This window comes from Doryrhamphus excisus, linkage group LG16 (assembly GCF_037039965.1).
Source record: "Doryrhamphus excisus strain RoL-2023G ecotype Guam linkage group LG16, RoL_Dexc_Guam_v1.1, whole genome shotgun sequence".
Lineage (NCBI taxonomy): Eukaryota > Metazoa > Chordata > Actinopteri > Syngnathiformes > Syngnathidae > Doryrhamphus > Doryrhamphus excisus.
In genome coordinates, this window is record NC_136372.1 from 17,460,767 (window position 1) to 17,475,926 (window position 15,160).

Genomic DNA, 15,160 nt, shown 5'->3' on the forward strand with positions numbered 1-15,160 from the left:
TTCTTACCATTTATGTTATGGTCTTATTGAGATCATTCTTAAGGTTTTACAACTTAGTATTGATATGGTTCTTCTGGTTCTTGCAAGTTCTTATTTCCATAGTTAGGGTTTTACCAGTTCTTATTGGTTCTTACTGAGATAAGGATTATGGTTCTTGGAAGTTCTTATTTCCATAGTTAAGGTTTTACCAGTTCTTATTGGTTCTTACTGAGATAAGGATTATGGTTCTTGGAAGTTCTTATTTCCATAGTTAAGGTTTTACCAGTTCTTATTGGTTCTTACTGAGATAAGGATTATGGTTCTTGGAAGTTCTTATTTCCATAGTTGTTAAGGTTTGACCAGTTCTTATTTTGATCATTCTTAAGGTTTTACAACTTAGTATTGATATGGTTCTTCTGGTTCTTGCAAGTTCTTATTTCCATAGTTCTTAGGGTTTTACCAGTTCTTATTGGTTCTTACCAGTTCTTATTTTGATCATTCTTAAGGTTTTACAACTTAGTATTGATATAGTTCTTCTGGTTCTTGCAAGTTCTTATTTCCATAGTTCTTAGGGTTTTACCAGTTCTTATTGGTTCTTACCAGTTCTTATTTTGATCATTCTTAAGGTTTTACAACTTAGTATTGATATGGTTCTTCTGGTTCTTGCAAGTTTTTATTTCCACAGTTAAGGTTCTACCAGTTCTTACTGAGATAAGCATTATGGTTCTTGCAAGTTCTTATTTCCATAGTTAAGTTTTTACCAGTTCTTACGGGTTCCTACTGAGATAAGCATTCTGGTTCTTGCAGGTTCTTATTTCCAAAGTTATCAAGGTTTTACCAGTTCTTATTGGTTCTTACCAGTTCTTATTTTGAGCATTCTTAAGGTTTTACAACTTAGTATTGATATAGTTCTTCTGGTTCTTGCAAGTTCTTATTTCCATAGTTCTTATTGGTTCTTACCAGTTCTTATTTTGATCGTTATAAGATTTTACCAGTTCTTAATAAAATGGTCTTATGGTTATTTTGTTATTACCAGTTCTTTTCGGTTGTTACAGAGCTATAGTTCTTATGGTGCTTACCAGTTCTTCAGATAGTTCTTATGGTTCTGACTGGTTCTTTAGATTCTTATCAAGTAGTTCTTCTTCAGATAGTTCTTACAGTTCTGACTGATTCTTTAGATTCGTATCAAGTAGTTCTTCTTGAGATAGTTCTTACGGTTCTTACTGGTTCTTTAGATTCTTATCAAGTAGTTCTTCTTGAGATAGTTCTTACGGTTCTGACTGGTTCTTTAGATTCTTATCAAGTAGTTCTTCTTGAGATAGTTCTTACGGTTCTGACTGGTTCTTTAGATTCTTATCAAGTAGTTCTTCTTGAGATAGTTCTTACGGTTCTTACTGGTTCTTTAGATTCTTATCAAGTAGTTCTTGAGATAGTTCTTACGGTTCTGACTGGTTCTTTAGATTCTTATCAAGTAGTTCTTCTTCAGATATTTCTTCTGGTTCTGACTGGTTCTTTAGATTCTTATCAAGTAGTTCTTCTTGAGATAGTTCTTACGGTTCTGACTGGTTCTTTAGATTCTTATCAAGTAGTTCTTCTTCAGATAGTTCTTGTGGGTTTTTTTTTTACCAGTTCTTACCGAGATCGGCCCCTTATTTCAATTCTCCATTTTACCAAGACGTGTTGCACAACGTATGCTCAGTCTGTTTTGGGTGACCTCTCACCTCTTAAATGTTCTTTTTTCGGACAAAAACATCTTGTGGAAAGTCCTCCCAGGAAAAGTGCCAAGTGTCATAATTTATGCAGCTCTCTAGTAGGTTGTAACGATGTCACGTCCATACAGTGTGTGATTATGATGAAGGCCGTCTGTCACCATGGCAACTGCCGTAAATTCACCACCGTGCACGGTTTTGGGAGTTCCCCCCACCAAACGTCAGTGACTCATGAGCTGCCCTCCCACTACAAAATCACCATCAGCTGAGTTTCAAACTTAGGAGACACCAAATGGGGAAAGAATGTCATGGAAGTGGAGAAGTGGAGGGGGGCGGGGGCGGGACGAGTAGGGATAGGTCCGAGACAGTAGGAGAGAGCGTTAAAGGAGGCAAAAAGAGGGGGGGTGTGGACTTGAAAAAGAAGGCGGGGCCAAAGCAGGCGGACGGGGTAGTCTCTGGTGTTTGTACATTGCCAGGCTGAGTCTGAAGTTTGTGTTCTCCAGACGAGGAGGAATTGGACCTGAAGACACAGACGGCTATCAAACAGTAAGTAGAACTCTTAGTAGTACTCTTCTACCTCATGCTGGGTGTTTACTAGGCGTCTACTACCTTTTACTACGTTATCCATACCACTTTGTACCGCAACTTTTCATGCCCTAAGAACCAGTTCTTGCACGAGTCTGAATGTCCCACCCAAATCTTCTTCATCACTAATATTTCCTAGCGAGAATACTTCACCGTTTTTTGTGTTCTATCGTCTCCTGACACTTTTAGATGGGTTTCTACCCAAAGCCAAAGCAGTTAGTGTGTATTCAAAGCTATTTGCATTGCCAGTCTTTATACGCTCTCCCACCCAGTACTTTATTAGAATGTTGCCCTCGGGCAGAAAAGTAGCTGAAGAGCACGTCTGTATTCAGGCTCCTTCGGGCCCCCCCCCCAAGGCGGAGATTATCCAACACAAATATTTGCAAATGCAATCTTTCACTTCAATGTGGCGGTTTAGGGCAGATAAAAAGATGTCGGGTGAAGGGGTGTGGAGTTACAGAACGACACATGTGTATCGGAGTACGAGAGCGAGAGCGTGAGACGGAAGGACTCGGGGGCCCAGCCCTTGACCACTCCTTTTTACTGGCGAGAGAGAAGCGGCGCATTCCAGATGTGCCTCTTCCACGTTTCACACCCAGTCCCGAATACGACGCTACACAAGAGGACGCTAGTTGCACCGCTTTTGATTAAAAAAAAAAACAACAAAAAAACGGCAAGACTCTATAACAGGGGTCTCAAACTCAATTTATCTGGGGGCCACTGGAGCTAGGGGTCTGGGTGAGGCTGGGCCGCATCAGGTTTAAAAAAAAATATATATATATTTATATTATAAATTTATATTTTTTAATTCATTTATTTATTCAAAACTGAAAAAAATAAAATAAAAAAATAAATCTAAATAAAGAAAATAAATAAATAAATCAATAAGTCATAAAATAATAAAACAGCAAATAAGAAAAACATAAGAAACCACATATAGTTGGTGGGTAAAGAATTTTTTTTTTAGATTCAAATTAACAGTATTAAGAGTTATTTAACTTTGAACATGAAGATTAATGAAACTTAACCATTTTACCCAATTAGCAAATATATATAAATATATATTTTTATTTATATTATAAATGTATATTTTTTGATTCATTAATTTATTAAAAACTGAAAAAATAAAAATAAAAACTGTCTTTAATAAAATAAGTTAATAAAATAATAAATCAAAATAAAGAAAATAAATAAATAAATCCATAAGTAATAAATAAATAAATAAATAAAATAATAATAAAACATAAGAAACCACATATAGTTGGTGGGTAAAGAATTTTTTTTTTTCAGATTCAAATTAACAGTATTAAGAATTATTTAACTTTCAACATGAACATTAATGAAACTTAATTATTTTACCCAATTAGCATATATATATATATATATATATTATAAATTCATATTTTTTAATTCATTTATTCAAAACTGAAAAAATAAAAAACTGTCTTCACTAAAATAAAATAAAAAAATAAATCAAAATAAAGAATAAATAAAATCAATAAGTAAATACATAAAATAATAAAACGGTAAATAAGAAAAACATAAACCACAAATTTATATTTTTATTTATATTATAAATTAATATTTTTTAATTCATTTATTTATTCAAAACTGAAAAAAAACTCTTCAATAAAATAAGATTAAAAAAATAATAAAACTAAATAAAATAAATCAATCAATAAGTAATAAATAAATAAAATAATAAAACGGCAAATAAGAAAAACATAAGAAACCACATATAGTTGGTGGGTAAAGAATTTTTTTTTCAGATTCAAATGAACAGTATTAAGAGTTATTAAACTTTGAACAATTTGAATTAGCAAATTAGCATCGTTACATCTGGGAGCAGCGTCGTAACTTGCAAAATCGCGTCAATTGTGTCCTGTGTGCACACACCTTTATGCTGTCATTTCCTGGTACATGATACCGTGCAGCATCCATATCAAGGTGGGGGGCCGCAAGTTTGAGACCCCTGCTCTATAGAAATCATTCTAAATATTCCTGTCGTTTTTTGTTTTTTTTTTAACCGGAGGATGGAAAGTACTACATCCGCTACAGTTATTTTAAGGAGTGGCGGGGGTTCTTGCGAGCGCCAGACAAGTCCAAACTCATCTTCCCGCCGTGAGCTTCCCTCTCAAACGATCAGTTTCCGCTAGCAAAGACAAGATTTATTTTGTAGCTTGTCACGGTCCTCGCAAATCCACAGCGACCCTGTGGGAATAGCAAGCCTTGGGAATGACTGGGAGTTAATTAGAAGCCGCAAAACCAAAAGGAAGTTGTGCCGCGCTAGTGTGCGCTGGTACGCTTGCATTACTGTGACTGTACTAAACAAAGTTGTACTACAAAATAAAAGCACCGCCACCGCTTTTCACCGCTTTTCTCCGTGCGTTTTTGTCACACAGCAACCGCCATCATGCTGATTCTCCTCGCCGCCATCTTCGCCCTCCACATCATCGGCATCATCCTCCTTCTGGTGGCTACCATTGACAACGTAAGTGTTGGCGTTGCGCCGCTTCCTGGTAGACCAAAAAGTTGAAAGGTCGGACTCAGCTCGGCTATGACGGTAAAAAAAACAAAACACGCAGAAGAGGGATTGGTCGGCTCTTTCATCACTCCCGAGTTTTCATTTCCGCTGTCACTCAGCGATGACAGACGGATGGAGCACGTGGCCCGTCAGCCGCCGTCATTGCTTGTCAATGGCAGGCGGCGTCGCCGTCGCCTGCGCATACTCGGCATTCACGCACAACTATGTGGCGTTGTTGGCCGTGTTGCGGTGAGCGCCGCATTCCACAGCCAGACGTGGAATGCATTCCTCCCCTCTGGTCGGCCGTGCCGAGCGTGCCTGAACACGAGGCGTAAACATCGCATGCTCGCCAGCGTTGTTTACTACCGCCTCATGGACGGATGTCAACATGTTAGAGTCCCTAAAGTCCAGACATGTAATACACACACACACAAATTATTATTATTATTATTATTAATTAAAGAAATATGCTTAATTAAATATTTAATTAATCATTAAAAAGTTAATTATAAAACACATTAAGTCATTAATAATTATTTACTACAAAAGGTTCTCCACTATTTTTATTGATATAAAATATAAAAAATATTGTTTTATTTTTTATAAATTAATTGTAACAATTTCTTAAATAAATATTTAATGCATTGCTTATTTTGTGTTTACTTAAACTCTAACTAATTTATAATAATTATTATAAAAAAGTAATATAAAAACATTATGGAATTAATTACTTAATAAATAAAAAATAAATATTTAGAAACACAATATTTATATTAATGTAATAAATATAATATATAATAAATGTTGTATTTATTAAATGTATTATTTGTTTAAGTTATTTAATTGCAAGTGTAAATATTTACTGTATTATTTATTGAGTAATTATGAATTCAATAATTTTTTTTATTGAGTTATACTAAATATTCCAAAAACATGTACAATTCTATGTTAAAATATAAGTTATTTAATAAGTTATATAATAATATTATAATAATATTAATTATTATTATTGATATTACATATAAAAATATTTATTAAATGTTTTATTTTTGTATAAATTCATTGTAACAATTTCTTGCATGCATTGCTCATTTTGTATTTACTAAATTATGTAACTAATTTATAATTGTGAAAAAGTAATAGAATAAAAAACATTATGGAATTAATTACTTAATAAAAAATAAATATTTAGAAAAATTTATATTTATATTATACATAAATGTTTTTATTAAATGTATTATTTGTTTAAGTTATTTAATTGCAACTGTAAATATTTACTGTATTATTTATTGAGTAATTATGAATTCAAATTTTTTTTTTTATTGAGAGTTATACTAAATATTCCAAAAACATGTAAAATTCTATGTTAAAATTTCAGTTATTTAATAAACAGTAAATATATTCTGTATAATAATATAATTATTATAATATAAACATATGAATATTCATTGAAAAACAAGAATTTTTTTTTCTAATTACACATTTCTATATATATTTTTTTTACTAATTGTGTCGACTGCTTCCTCAGGCTTGGTGGGTGACTGAAACCATTTCCACTGACGTGTGGGCCAGGTGGATATACAGCAATGGCGTGTGGAACTACACCGACCTCCCCACGGGATCACACTACCCAGAGGGTACGAGACACACACACACACACACACACACACACGCGCGATCCTGCAAAGACAAGGTTGAGGGAGAACCTGTCTTTGTGCACACACGCGTCTTTCCAATTCTAATCGACGTGGTCATGTGACCCGAGCTGCATTAATTAAAAGTAAGTATGCAGCGAGTGTTGACTTTGCATTCCTGTGAGCGCGTCTAATCGAGACCCGAGTCAAACATTTGCCAAGCAGTGTCCCGTTTGCAGGTAGACTAGGGGTATCGTTCGTTAGTTGCTATGCCAATGCCAGAACGCCGTCTACGCCATCTAACAGTAGTCCAGTCCTGCCGGGCCTTCTCACGTATTGCTTTCTCTGCCTCCCCCTGCAGACTACCTCCAGGCGGTGCAGGCCAGCTCCGTGCTTGCCTGTATATTCTCCATCCTGGGCATCTTTGTGTTTGTAGTTCAGCTCTTCACCTTGAACAAAGGACAGAGGTTCACCATCTCGGGGGTCTTCCAAGCCCTCGCTTGTGAGTTTGCTTCCGTGCACCCACGGCACCCTTCCGATAACGCCGCTTATTAACGTCCATTAACCTTCGACCCTTTTTCCAGGTCTCTGCATCATGATCGCGGCATCCATCTACACGGACCGATTCCATCTCAACGAGAATTTCGGCTCGTACGGCCACTGCTACATCCTGGCGTGGATCTCCTTTGTTCTCACGTTCGTCTCCGCCATCACTTACTTTGTGCTACGCAAGAAGACGGCATGAGAACGATGCTGGAGTTAACTCCGTTTGACTGGATCTCTTTTAGCCATAGAAAAATCTTTGATTTGTAATTACGGAGCGATAGACTGTAACATTCCAAAATGGCGGTAAAAAGACAGGCACAATTTATTTCCGTTGCTCCACAATGGAATAATATTATTTCTAGTCGGTTTGGCCTAATTTAAAAAAAAAAAAAAAAAAAGCTTAAATAAAGAATGATTTTTAATTTCTAGCAACCTCACAGGTTTTCTTTGTACGTACATTTAAATATGAATAGAAGTGGATAAAAAGGGGTGAGCCTATTATTTTTCATGTTTTTTTTTTAAATCATTATTTTATCAACTTAAACGCATATACTGTCACTAATTCAATGGCCGCATGACACCTGTCCATCACGGCTTGCGGTACACGCCAGTCACCGAGTGACAGCACCACCAAATGTCCAATCATGGCAGCCTAAGACGTTAATATTGTGTAACAGTACTAACCCGACAGATAAATCCAACCTCTTACAAATGGACCGCCTTCACTGCCTTGAAAAAGTCATTGTCCGATTCCCCGAAAGTGACACGCCCAAACTGCCGTTCCATACCGTGTGTAAATATGCTCCCTGTTATGCTTTGTATATCTTATGCTGTTTCGTCATCGTGGATGACGAGGATTTTTACTATAATAAAACTAGAGTTTCAACCAATTATTGTGGTTTTTTACGTCCGTGTGATTCCGACAGTGGCTTCAGCGCCCCCCCACCCCAGACACACTTATCCATATCATCTAGTCATACGAACAACACACTGCAATCGCCACAACTTGCCTGCGTCTTGTGGCACTCAGAAGCCAACCAATCAGATTCGTGCCTACATCATCACTTCCTTGTTTACATTGTTTACAGAGATGTGGACTCATCGTCTGGCATTGGCCATCCTAACCAGACGGTACAAATAAGCACTGGGAAACGCCCCCCCCCCTTCGTCATCTCTCATCCAAGAAGGTATCATCAGTTCACGTTTGAATACTAGATAGGACAGCCCTAACCTGACCTCCAGGGTCCGACTTTCATTGGCCAGTAAAAACAATGAAGTTGTACAACGTGACCGCATATTCGTAGAAAAACACCACCACCCCCCCCACAACGAAGATCTAAAATGTATACGAGCTAGCGCTAGTACAAAGAAAATAAATCAAAATGTCCCGTTTTTTTAAACACATTTTTAATAATCATCTGGACAATTGTACGGAATAGCAGAAAAATAGCCAAGAAGAAGAGTTGGACTTCAAGTCAGAGTGGCCCGAAGGGGGCTCATGTAAAAAGCACCCCAAAAAGGTTAAAGAGGGCTGCAGTCCTGCTCTGGTGCGTAACCGGGGGCCGTTCGGGGTCCGTGGACGACAAAAGGCGAGCTATTTGAGTGAGACGGCGCTCGGAAGGACGAAGGATGTAAAGAGGAAGCGGACGCAGGGAAGGAGACCGAGTGGGGTACGGGGATGGAGCGCGGGGTCTTAGCGGGCGATGGTACCTTAGTCGACGGGGGCGCGTAATAGGGGGACAAGTGGGAGATCTGGTAGCGAGACCGGGGATGAGTGCGGCTGATGCCGGAGTACGGAGCGGCGTAGTAAGGAGCTGGCGGAAGTAAACCCATGAAGTTGAAGTTGAAGGGGTTGAGGCTGGAGTTCAGTCTGGGTCCCACCATCAGGACCTTCTTGGTGTAGTTGTTCAGGGTGGAGACGCCGGCCGACATGCAGACAGTGAAGGCAAACCAGGCCACACTGATGGAGACACACAAGAGATAGAGAGGAACAGGCTTGGCCGTCGAGTCTCACGTGGGACCGACATTCCGATTCTTCTCCGGGATCCCTCAAATGATTCCTAGTTTTGATGCTGACCGGAAGAAATAGCCGCTAGCACCAAGGAAGAAGAAGCTGGTGAGCATCAGCGGAGAAGACCATGAGTTCTCATGGTATGGAAATGACACTAAGTTGGACTTCCTCTTAGCGACCAGAGACGTCCGCCAATCAATGCTATCCGTCTCATGCTAACGTAAGCCAAGGTTTCAGGAAGCTAGCTGATGTGGAAGTGGAAGGATGTGGAAGGTTTATTCGTTTGCAACAGTCACACAACACACCTCTGCCCTTCAAAATAAGAGTGCTTTAGGCTATCTTTGGGTGTCATAAAAATAGCTTAGCTTAAACAAACACTGATGGAGCAAACAAAGTATACTACATTTCCATAGTAAACATCTTCTGTTAAAGTGTACTACAGAGTCTATGCCAGCTTGCAGTTTTTGGAACGTCGACGGAAGTACCTGGAAACCCCCCCAAAAAATACATTCAAACTCCACACGGAGCTGCTCGGATACTCAAACCCTCGATCTCCTGACTGTGAGGCAAACGAGCGAACCACTCGGCCACCGCCCAAGACAAACAAAGTATTATGGAACAATTCACTTCATCTGAAAGTACATTTTAGGGCATTCGTGGTTCATCAGAAGTCGCATTTCCCGCTCTCACGGTTCTGCGTGGGAATAACATTTGGAATAGTGAACTAAGATAATCTCTCGGAATATGGAAGCAGGATGGCATCGGGGAATAATAATAATAATAATAATAATCGGGGAAAGGTCCGAGATCATCACAGTCATCCCGGAGAAACTTGGAGTAGAGCCGCTGCTTCTCCGTATTGGGAAGCCAGATGAGGTGCATCTGGTTAGGATGCCTCCCTGGCAACTCCCCCTTGGGGAGGTGTTCAGGGCACGCCCGGCTCGTCGGAGACCCAGGACACGTTGGAGACACCATGTCCCTCAAGTGATCTGGGAACCCATTAGCATCTGCTAAGAGGAGCTGGGAAAAGTAGCTGGGAAGTCTGGGATTCTCGTATTAATCTGTTGCCCCCAGGAGCCAACCTTAGATAATATTCTAACGACTGCGATCTGCCCGGGCTCGATCCCGCCTCCACACCCCCACCGATTTAGAGTTAGATGGAGCAGAGCTAGCCAGTGAGCCAAAAACTGCCCAGTGCCGCTGTTTAGACGCTGGAGAATGATGGTTTTTGGAGTCCGTTTATGGAGAGAATAATGTCTTCCCAACAGAAGTACCGTATTGTACCTGGACAACCGCAGTCCAAAAGCCTGGAAGGAAGACGCGTGTGTGTGTGTGATGAACTCACTAGAACGCCCAGGAGTAGCCATAACTGTGAGGCTTGAAGTCCTCCGGGCCCATGGACACTGTAGTCTGGAACACTTGCATGAACATCATGTGACCCACCATCCCGAGCAGACCTGGTGAGATCCAAGTAGAGACCAACCCAATCGAATAAAAACCAAAAATCCAATAATAAAAACAAAACACACTGCACCTCCCAGGACTGTGAAAACGGCGGCGAAAGCGTTGAGCAGCTGACCCCAGCGCCGCGTGGACGGGAACCAGGCCCTGATGCACAACTGCACGGAGAGCAGGGTGCAGCTGATGAACAGCAGAGCCACGTACATGAGCTCCAAGGACAGCGACAACCACATCATTGCTGGGGGGGGGGGGGGGGGGGGGGGGGGGGCAGAGACGGAACGACAAAACAATATGAAGAATTTGATCAGCGGTTTGAAGAAAGCGATGCCATTCACCTTTTTCAGATCCTGGAGTCAACGTGTAGAACCCTCGACACTTCTCCTCTGGAAAAGAAACAAAGGACCTTCTATAAGAACACCAATATTCTAAAGTGGCATCAAACTCTTTTGCTAAATCTAAGGCTCGCTGAGCATCTAAAGCCGACTCTGGTCTGGAAGTACGGCCCCCCTCGATGGGAGGGTCCGATGACCTCAACCCAACTTACTTAAACTCAGAGAAGGTAGAGTTGGATCAAACAGCGCAAACTCAAGCGGGCATTTCAACACAATAGTGTGATCAGACTAAAAGATCTCGATGTAAAGCCAATCAAACACACAAACAGGATAGACCTTGAACAGAAGAATATTACCAGGGTACTTGTCACTGCAGTCCTTCCATAGAGAGGAAAAGACAGCATTTTTTGACAATGTCAAAGTCAAATACCTTAGATACTATATTTTTATGCTCTTCTGAATAAATACGTTTCACCGTCAAGATGGAGGACTAGGGATCCAAGATCACCATATCATCGATTCATAGACTTTGACCACTTGGTGGACTCGTCATCCAAAATCAGTTGTGAAAACCCGGCCGCTGTTTGGGAATCCTATTGACCTTTTGCTCTCAGGACTCCTGAATTAATTCATATTAATTAATTAATATTACCAGGGTACATTGATTCATAGACTTTGACCACTTGGCAGACTTGTCAAAAAATTGAAAACTGCAGTCCTTCCATAGAGAGGAAAAGACAGCATTTTTTGACAAAGTCAAAGTCAAATACCTTAGATACTATATTTTTATGCTCTTCTGAATGAATACGTTTCACCGTCAAGATGGAGGACCAGGGATCCAAGATCACCAGATCATCGATTCATAGACTTTGACCACTTGGTGGACTCGTCATCCAAAATCAGTTGTGAAAACCCGGCCGCTGTTTGGGAATCGTATTGACCTTTTGCCCTCAGGACTCCTGAATTAATTAATTAATATTACCAGGGTACATTGATTCATAGACTTTGACCACTTGGTGGACTCATCATCGTCTCGAAGGACTGCAGTCCTTCCATAGAGAGGAAAAGACATTTTTTGACAGTCAAAATCAAATGCCTTCAAGATATTTTTATGCTCTTCTGAATGAATACGTTTCACCGTCAAGTTGGAGGACCAGGGATCCAAGATCACCAGATCATCGATTCATAGACTTTGACCACTTGGTGGACTCGTCATCCAAAATCAGTTGTGAAAACCTGGCCGCTGTTTGGGAATCCTATTGACCTTTTGCCCTCAGGACTCCTGAATTAATTCATATGAATGAATTAATTAATTAATATCACCAGGGTACATTGATTCACAGACTTTGACCACTTGGACTCGTCATCCAAAATCAGTTGTGAAAACCCGGCCGCTGTTTGGGAATCCTATTGACCTTTTGCCCTCAGGACTCCTGAATTAATTAATATGAATTAATTAATTAATTAATTAATATTACCAGGGTACATTGATTCACAGACTTTGACCACTTGGTGGACTCGTCATCCAAAATCAGTTGTGAAAACCCGGCCGCTGTTTGGGAATCGTATTGACCTTTTGCTCTCAGGACTCCTGTTCCCTGATTGAGCCATACTGCTGAAGGCTAAATCTCCGCAAGCGGAACACACACTTAAGTTAATCCCCTTAGGGCTGAGCAGACACACACACACACACACACACACACACACACACACACACACTGACCCACACAAATTCCAGCGCACACAGACTGGAGCCTCAGTTCATATTATCACCTTGGATTTCCACTGCCTCTGTGACCTAATTTGTTGATTTCACTTCCTGTTTGTGCGCATCCTCGTCTCACCTTGGGAATAACGCGCCGCTAGACAACACATTAACACCGACGACCAGCCTCTCAAATCCCACAATTACGACGGTAACAGCTTTCTGTATTAATACGGCCTCTCCCTTTAAGTCCAAGGATATCTCATTTATGGATGTCCTCTGAGAAACTTTGACCTCTACTGACCGGACAGTTTATTAGGTACACAATTTACACATCATGTGCCTAATATTGTGTTCTCTCACCCCATGTGTCCGTGTAGATGTTCTCCTCGCAGGTGACAAAGAGGCCCGTGTGAAAGGCCGGGAAAACGAAGCGGTCGTCTCCCGTCTCCCAGGAGAACTGGATGCTGGACGAATTGGACACGCCGGGAACCGGGATGCATTTGCTGTGCTTAGTGGGCGAACACAGTGGCTTGGGGACCTTCTGTTTGCCCACGCACCAGTGGGAGGACGCGAGCGCCATGGCAGCCAGGCAGAGGGACACGACGGTCTGGATGAAGGAGAGCGGAGGGGAACGGATTTGTCGGAGGAACGCCATCATTTTCCGGGTGGGGGAAGAAGCTGGGATAGCTTCCGGTTCATCCGTGACCCTAATGAGGACAAACGGCATAGATGAAGGTTGATTTTTAACAGCAAGTACGATCATTTCGGACGTCAATTCCACCACGTCGTTAAAAACATAACCAGCGTCCGAGCTTCTTTGCCGGTTTACTTCAGATGATTAATGAGGTTTTCTGAAGGAGAAGGTGCACCGCTAATGAAAAGCGTGACAGAAAAACAAGTAATTAGGGGTTAAGTAGACGCAAAGTAGAGGAAAAGTGGCATCTTGTCTCCAAAAGGTTTCAATTATCCGATGGCAATTACTGGATGAGGATGAAGAAAAGAAGAATTCTCACCTCCTTGCAGCCGCCTTTCCGTCTAACTTTGTCCTTCCTGCCGCACTACAGGTCTGCTCTCCTTTCTCCTCTTCATCACATAATGAGGAACACAGCAGAGGAAGTCACACACACACTTCTTTAATCCATATTAATCCACAACAGACAACTCTGTTCCATCTGTTTTCATTTTGGCAACTCATTCCCAGCGATTCCATTCATCTCATCAACATGTCGGCCTGCTAACCCCCCGCCCGCCGTCCCCACATCCTCTTTTCATCTGAACGTCAACATGACCTTGACGTGATGAATATGTGGTCAACATTACGAGAACATTCGCCGATTGCCACTCCCATCAACGCTCCGGTCTGAGAGGTGCTGACACACCGACAGAGAACTCCAAGGACAACTTCTTTAAACCGCTGTGCTCCAAAGTTTGTTTTTACAGCAAAAATCATATTCTGTTCCTCATCAGTGGGAACTTTATTATTTTTTACAATCTTTTCAAGGGTGAAAGCTTACATTCTGTCCACATAGTTGATTTTTTTTCATCTAAAAAAAAAAAAGAAATAACGCTTTGAGCGTGCACATCAGAAACCATCTAATGGTGTCTAGTCCACTGATGTAGTCTGGGGTTAGCTTGGCAATGTCAGCCAGTGAATCATTGCTACAATCATTAAATAATAATGGATTGGACTTTTATAGCCAAGTCGTTATTCAATGACTCCTCAGTCATACAGTGGCAGTGGTAAACTACACCTGTGGACACAGCTGTAGCCTGATGGAAACATGGATGCCAATTGGGCATTCAGACACTAGTGTGGGCAGCACCGGCAAGGTGGGGGGGGGGTGTCTTGGAGGGAGCGGGGATTGGACCGACAACCTTCCATCTGCTCTACGTCTGGAGTCAATGCCAAAATGTATTATTATAATTATTAATACATTTCCAGCACAGTTGTGGTACAAATTTTCAATAATTTTTGGTGCATGAAAGATTATCTTATAATAAAAAATATTGATAGATTCCTAATACTATTAGAAATACAGTAAATTTGTGAAAATTTAAAATTTAATTTAAAATTATTTTCACCAACATTTACAATAAAGTATAAAATGTAGAGGTACTCACCACTAAGGAATGATGATGATGATCGAAGGACCACAAAAGTGCAAAACCTAAAACTTGAAAATAAAATCATTAGTAGTAAAGCATATAGATGAACATAAAAATTGTGAGCGTTTCACCAATGCTGTACATTTATCAAATTAATAAATAATTGAGGTGAATCACAGAAGGCGGCATACTCATTTCAGATATTAAAAAGTTTTGAACATGTTTTTAAATGTTAACATACTGACATAAACCAAAGACTGAACATTACAGTCAACAGCCACAAGAGGGCTGAAGTGAGATCGGGAGCTTGGTGAACTTGCTTACCAGTATTATCTTGCTTGTTGGAATCGCTCATCGCTCTCTCCAGAGCTGGCATTGGAATTGCTTGTATCTACTCTGTTTGAATGAAATTGTAAACTGTCCTTGAGACTCCTTGACTCATTTCGCAGTTGTGAAACGTTGTGAAAATCATAGAATAGCAAGAAACACTCATTCCATTACAAGTGATACTTAAAAAAACAAAACACAATTTGCCAATAGTTCCAGAAATTAAAAAAATGAAGAA

General features: G+C 40.4%; 2 protein-coding genes across 3 annotated transcripts; one reads left to right on the forward strand and one right to left on the reverse strand.

Annotated features, from left to right (window-relative positions):
* The first annotated feature begins 2,165 nt into the window (after positions 1-2,165).
* Positions 2,166-7,867, forward strand: emp1b (epithelial membrane protein 1b). Of its 2 annotated transcripts, XM_078797299.1 has the most exons (5): positions 2,166-2,234; positions 4,676-4,764; positions 6,326-6,434; positions 6,793-6,933; positions 7,016-7,867. In XM_078797299.1, the coding sequence occupies exons 2-5, from the start codon at positions 4,687-4,689 to the stop codon at positions 7,174-7,176; spliced, it is 489 nt and encodes a 162-aa protein (XP_078653425.1). In that variant the 5' UTR covers positions 2,166-2,234; positions 4,676-4,686; the 3' UTR covers positions 7,177-7,867. The 2 variants fall into 2 exon arrangements, with proteins under 2 accessions (XP_078653425.1, XP_078653424.1); XM_078797298.1 differs by lacking the exon at positions 2,166-2,234 and having other exon boundaries at positions 3,957-4,764.
* A 507-nt stretch (positions 7,868-8,374) lies between these two features.
* On the reverse strand, positions 8,375-15,117 carry gsg1 (germ cell associated 1). Its single transcript, XM_078797040.1, has 7 exons — positions 14,611-15,117; positions 13,503-13,572; positions 12,850-13,196; positions 10,785-10,832; positions 10,523-10,687; positions 10,334-10,445; positions 8,375-8,937 (listed from the first exon to the last, which is right to left on the reverse strand). Exons 1-7 carry the CDS (start codon positions 14,678-14,680, stop codon positions 8,499-8,501), a joined length of 1,251 nt encoding a protein of 416 aa, XP_078653166.1. The 5' UTR covers positions 14,681-15,117; the 3' UTR covers positions 8,375-8,498.
* Between the last annotated feature and the right edge of the window lie 43 nt (positions 15,118-15,160).

Excerpts from the sequence above, each read along its gene's own strand:
- emp1b (XM_078797299.1), top strand. The coding sequence starts at position 4,687 with ATGCTGATTCTCCTCGCCGCCATCTTCGCCCTCCACATCATCGGCATC. Across the intron at positions 6,435-6,792 it reads GGGATCACACTACCCAGAGG|ACTACCTCCAGGCGGTGCAG; the intron begins GTACGAGACACA and ends CTCCCCCTGCAG. Across the intron at positions 6,934-7,015 it reads GGTCTTCCAAGCCCTCGCTT|GTCTCTGCATCATGATCGCG; the intron begins GTGAGTTTGCTT and ends CCCTTTTTCCAG.
- gsg1 (XM_078797040.1), bottom strand. The coding sequence starts at position 14,680 with ATGATTTTATTTTCAAGTTTTAGGTTTTGCACTTTTGTGGTCCTTCGA. Across the intron at positions 10,688-10,784 it reads GACTCCAGGATCTGAAAAAG|CAATGATGTGGTTGTCGCTG; the intron begins GTGAATGGCATC and ends CCCCCCCCCCAG. Across the intron at positions 10,446-10,522 it reads CGTTTTCACAGTCCTGGGAG|GTCTGCTCGGGATGGTGGGT; the intron begins GTGCAGTGTGTT and ends GGATCTCACCAG.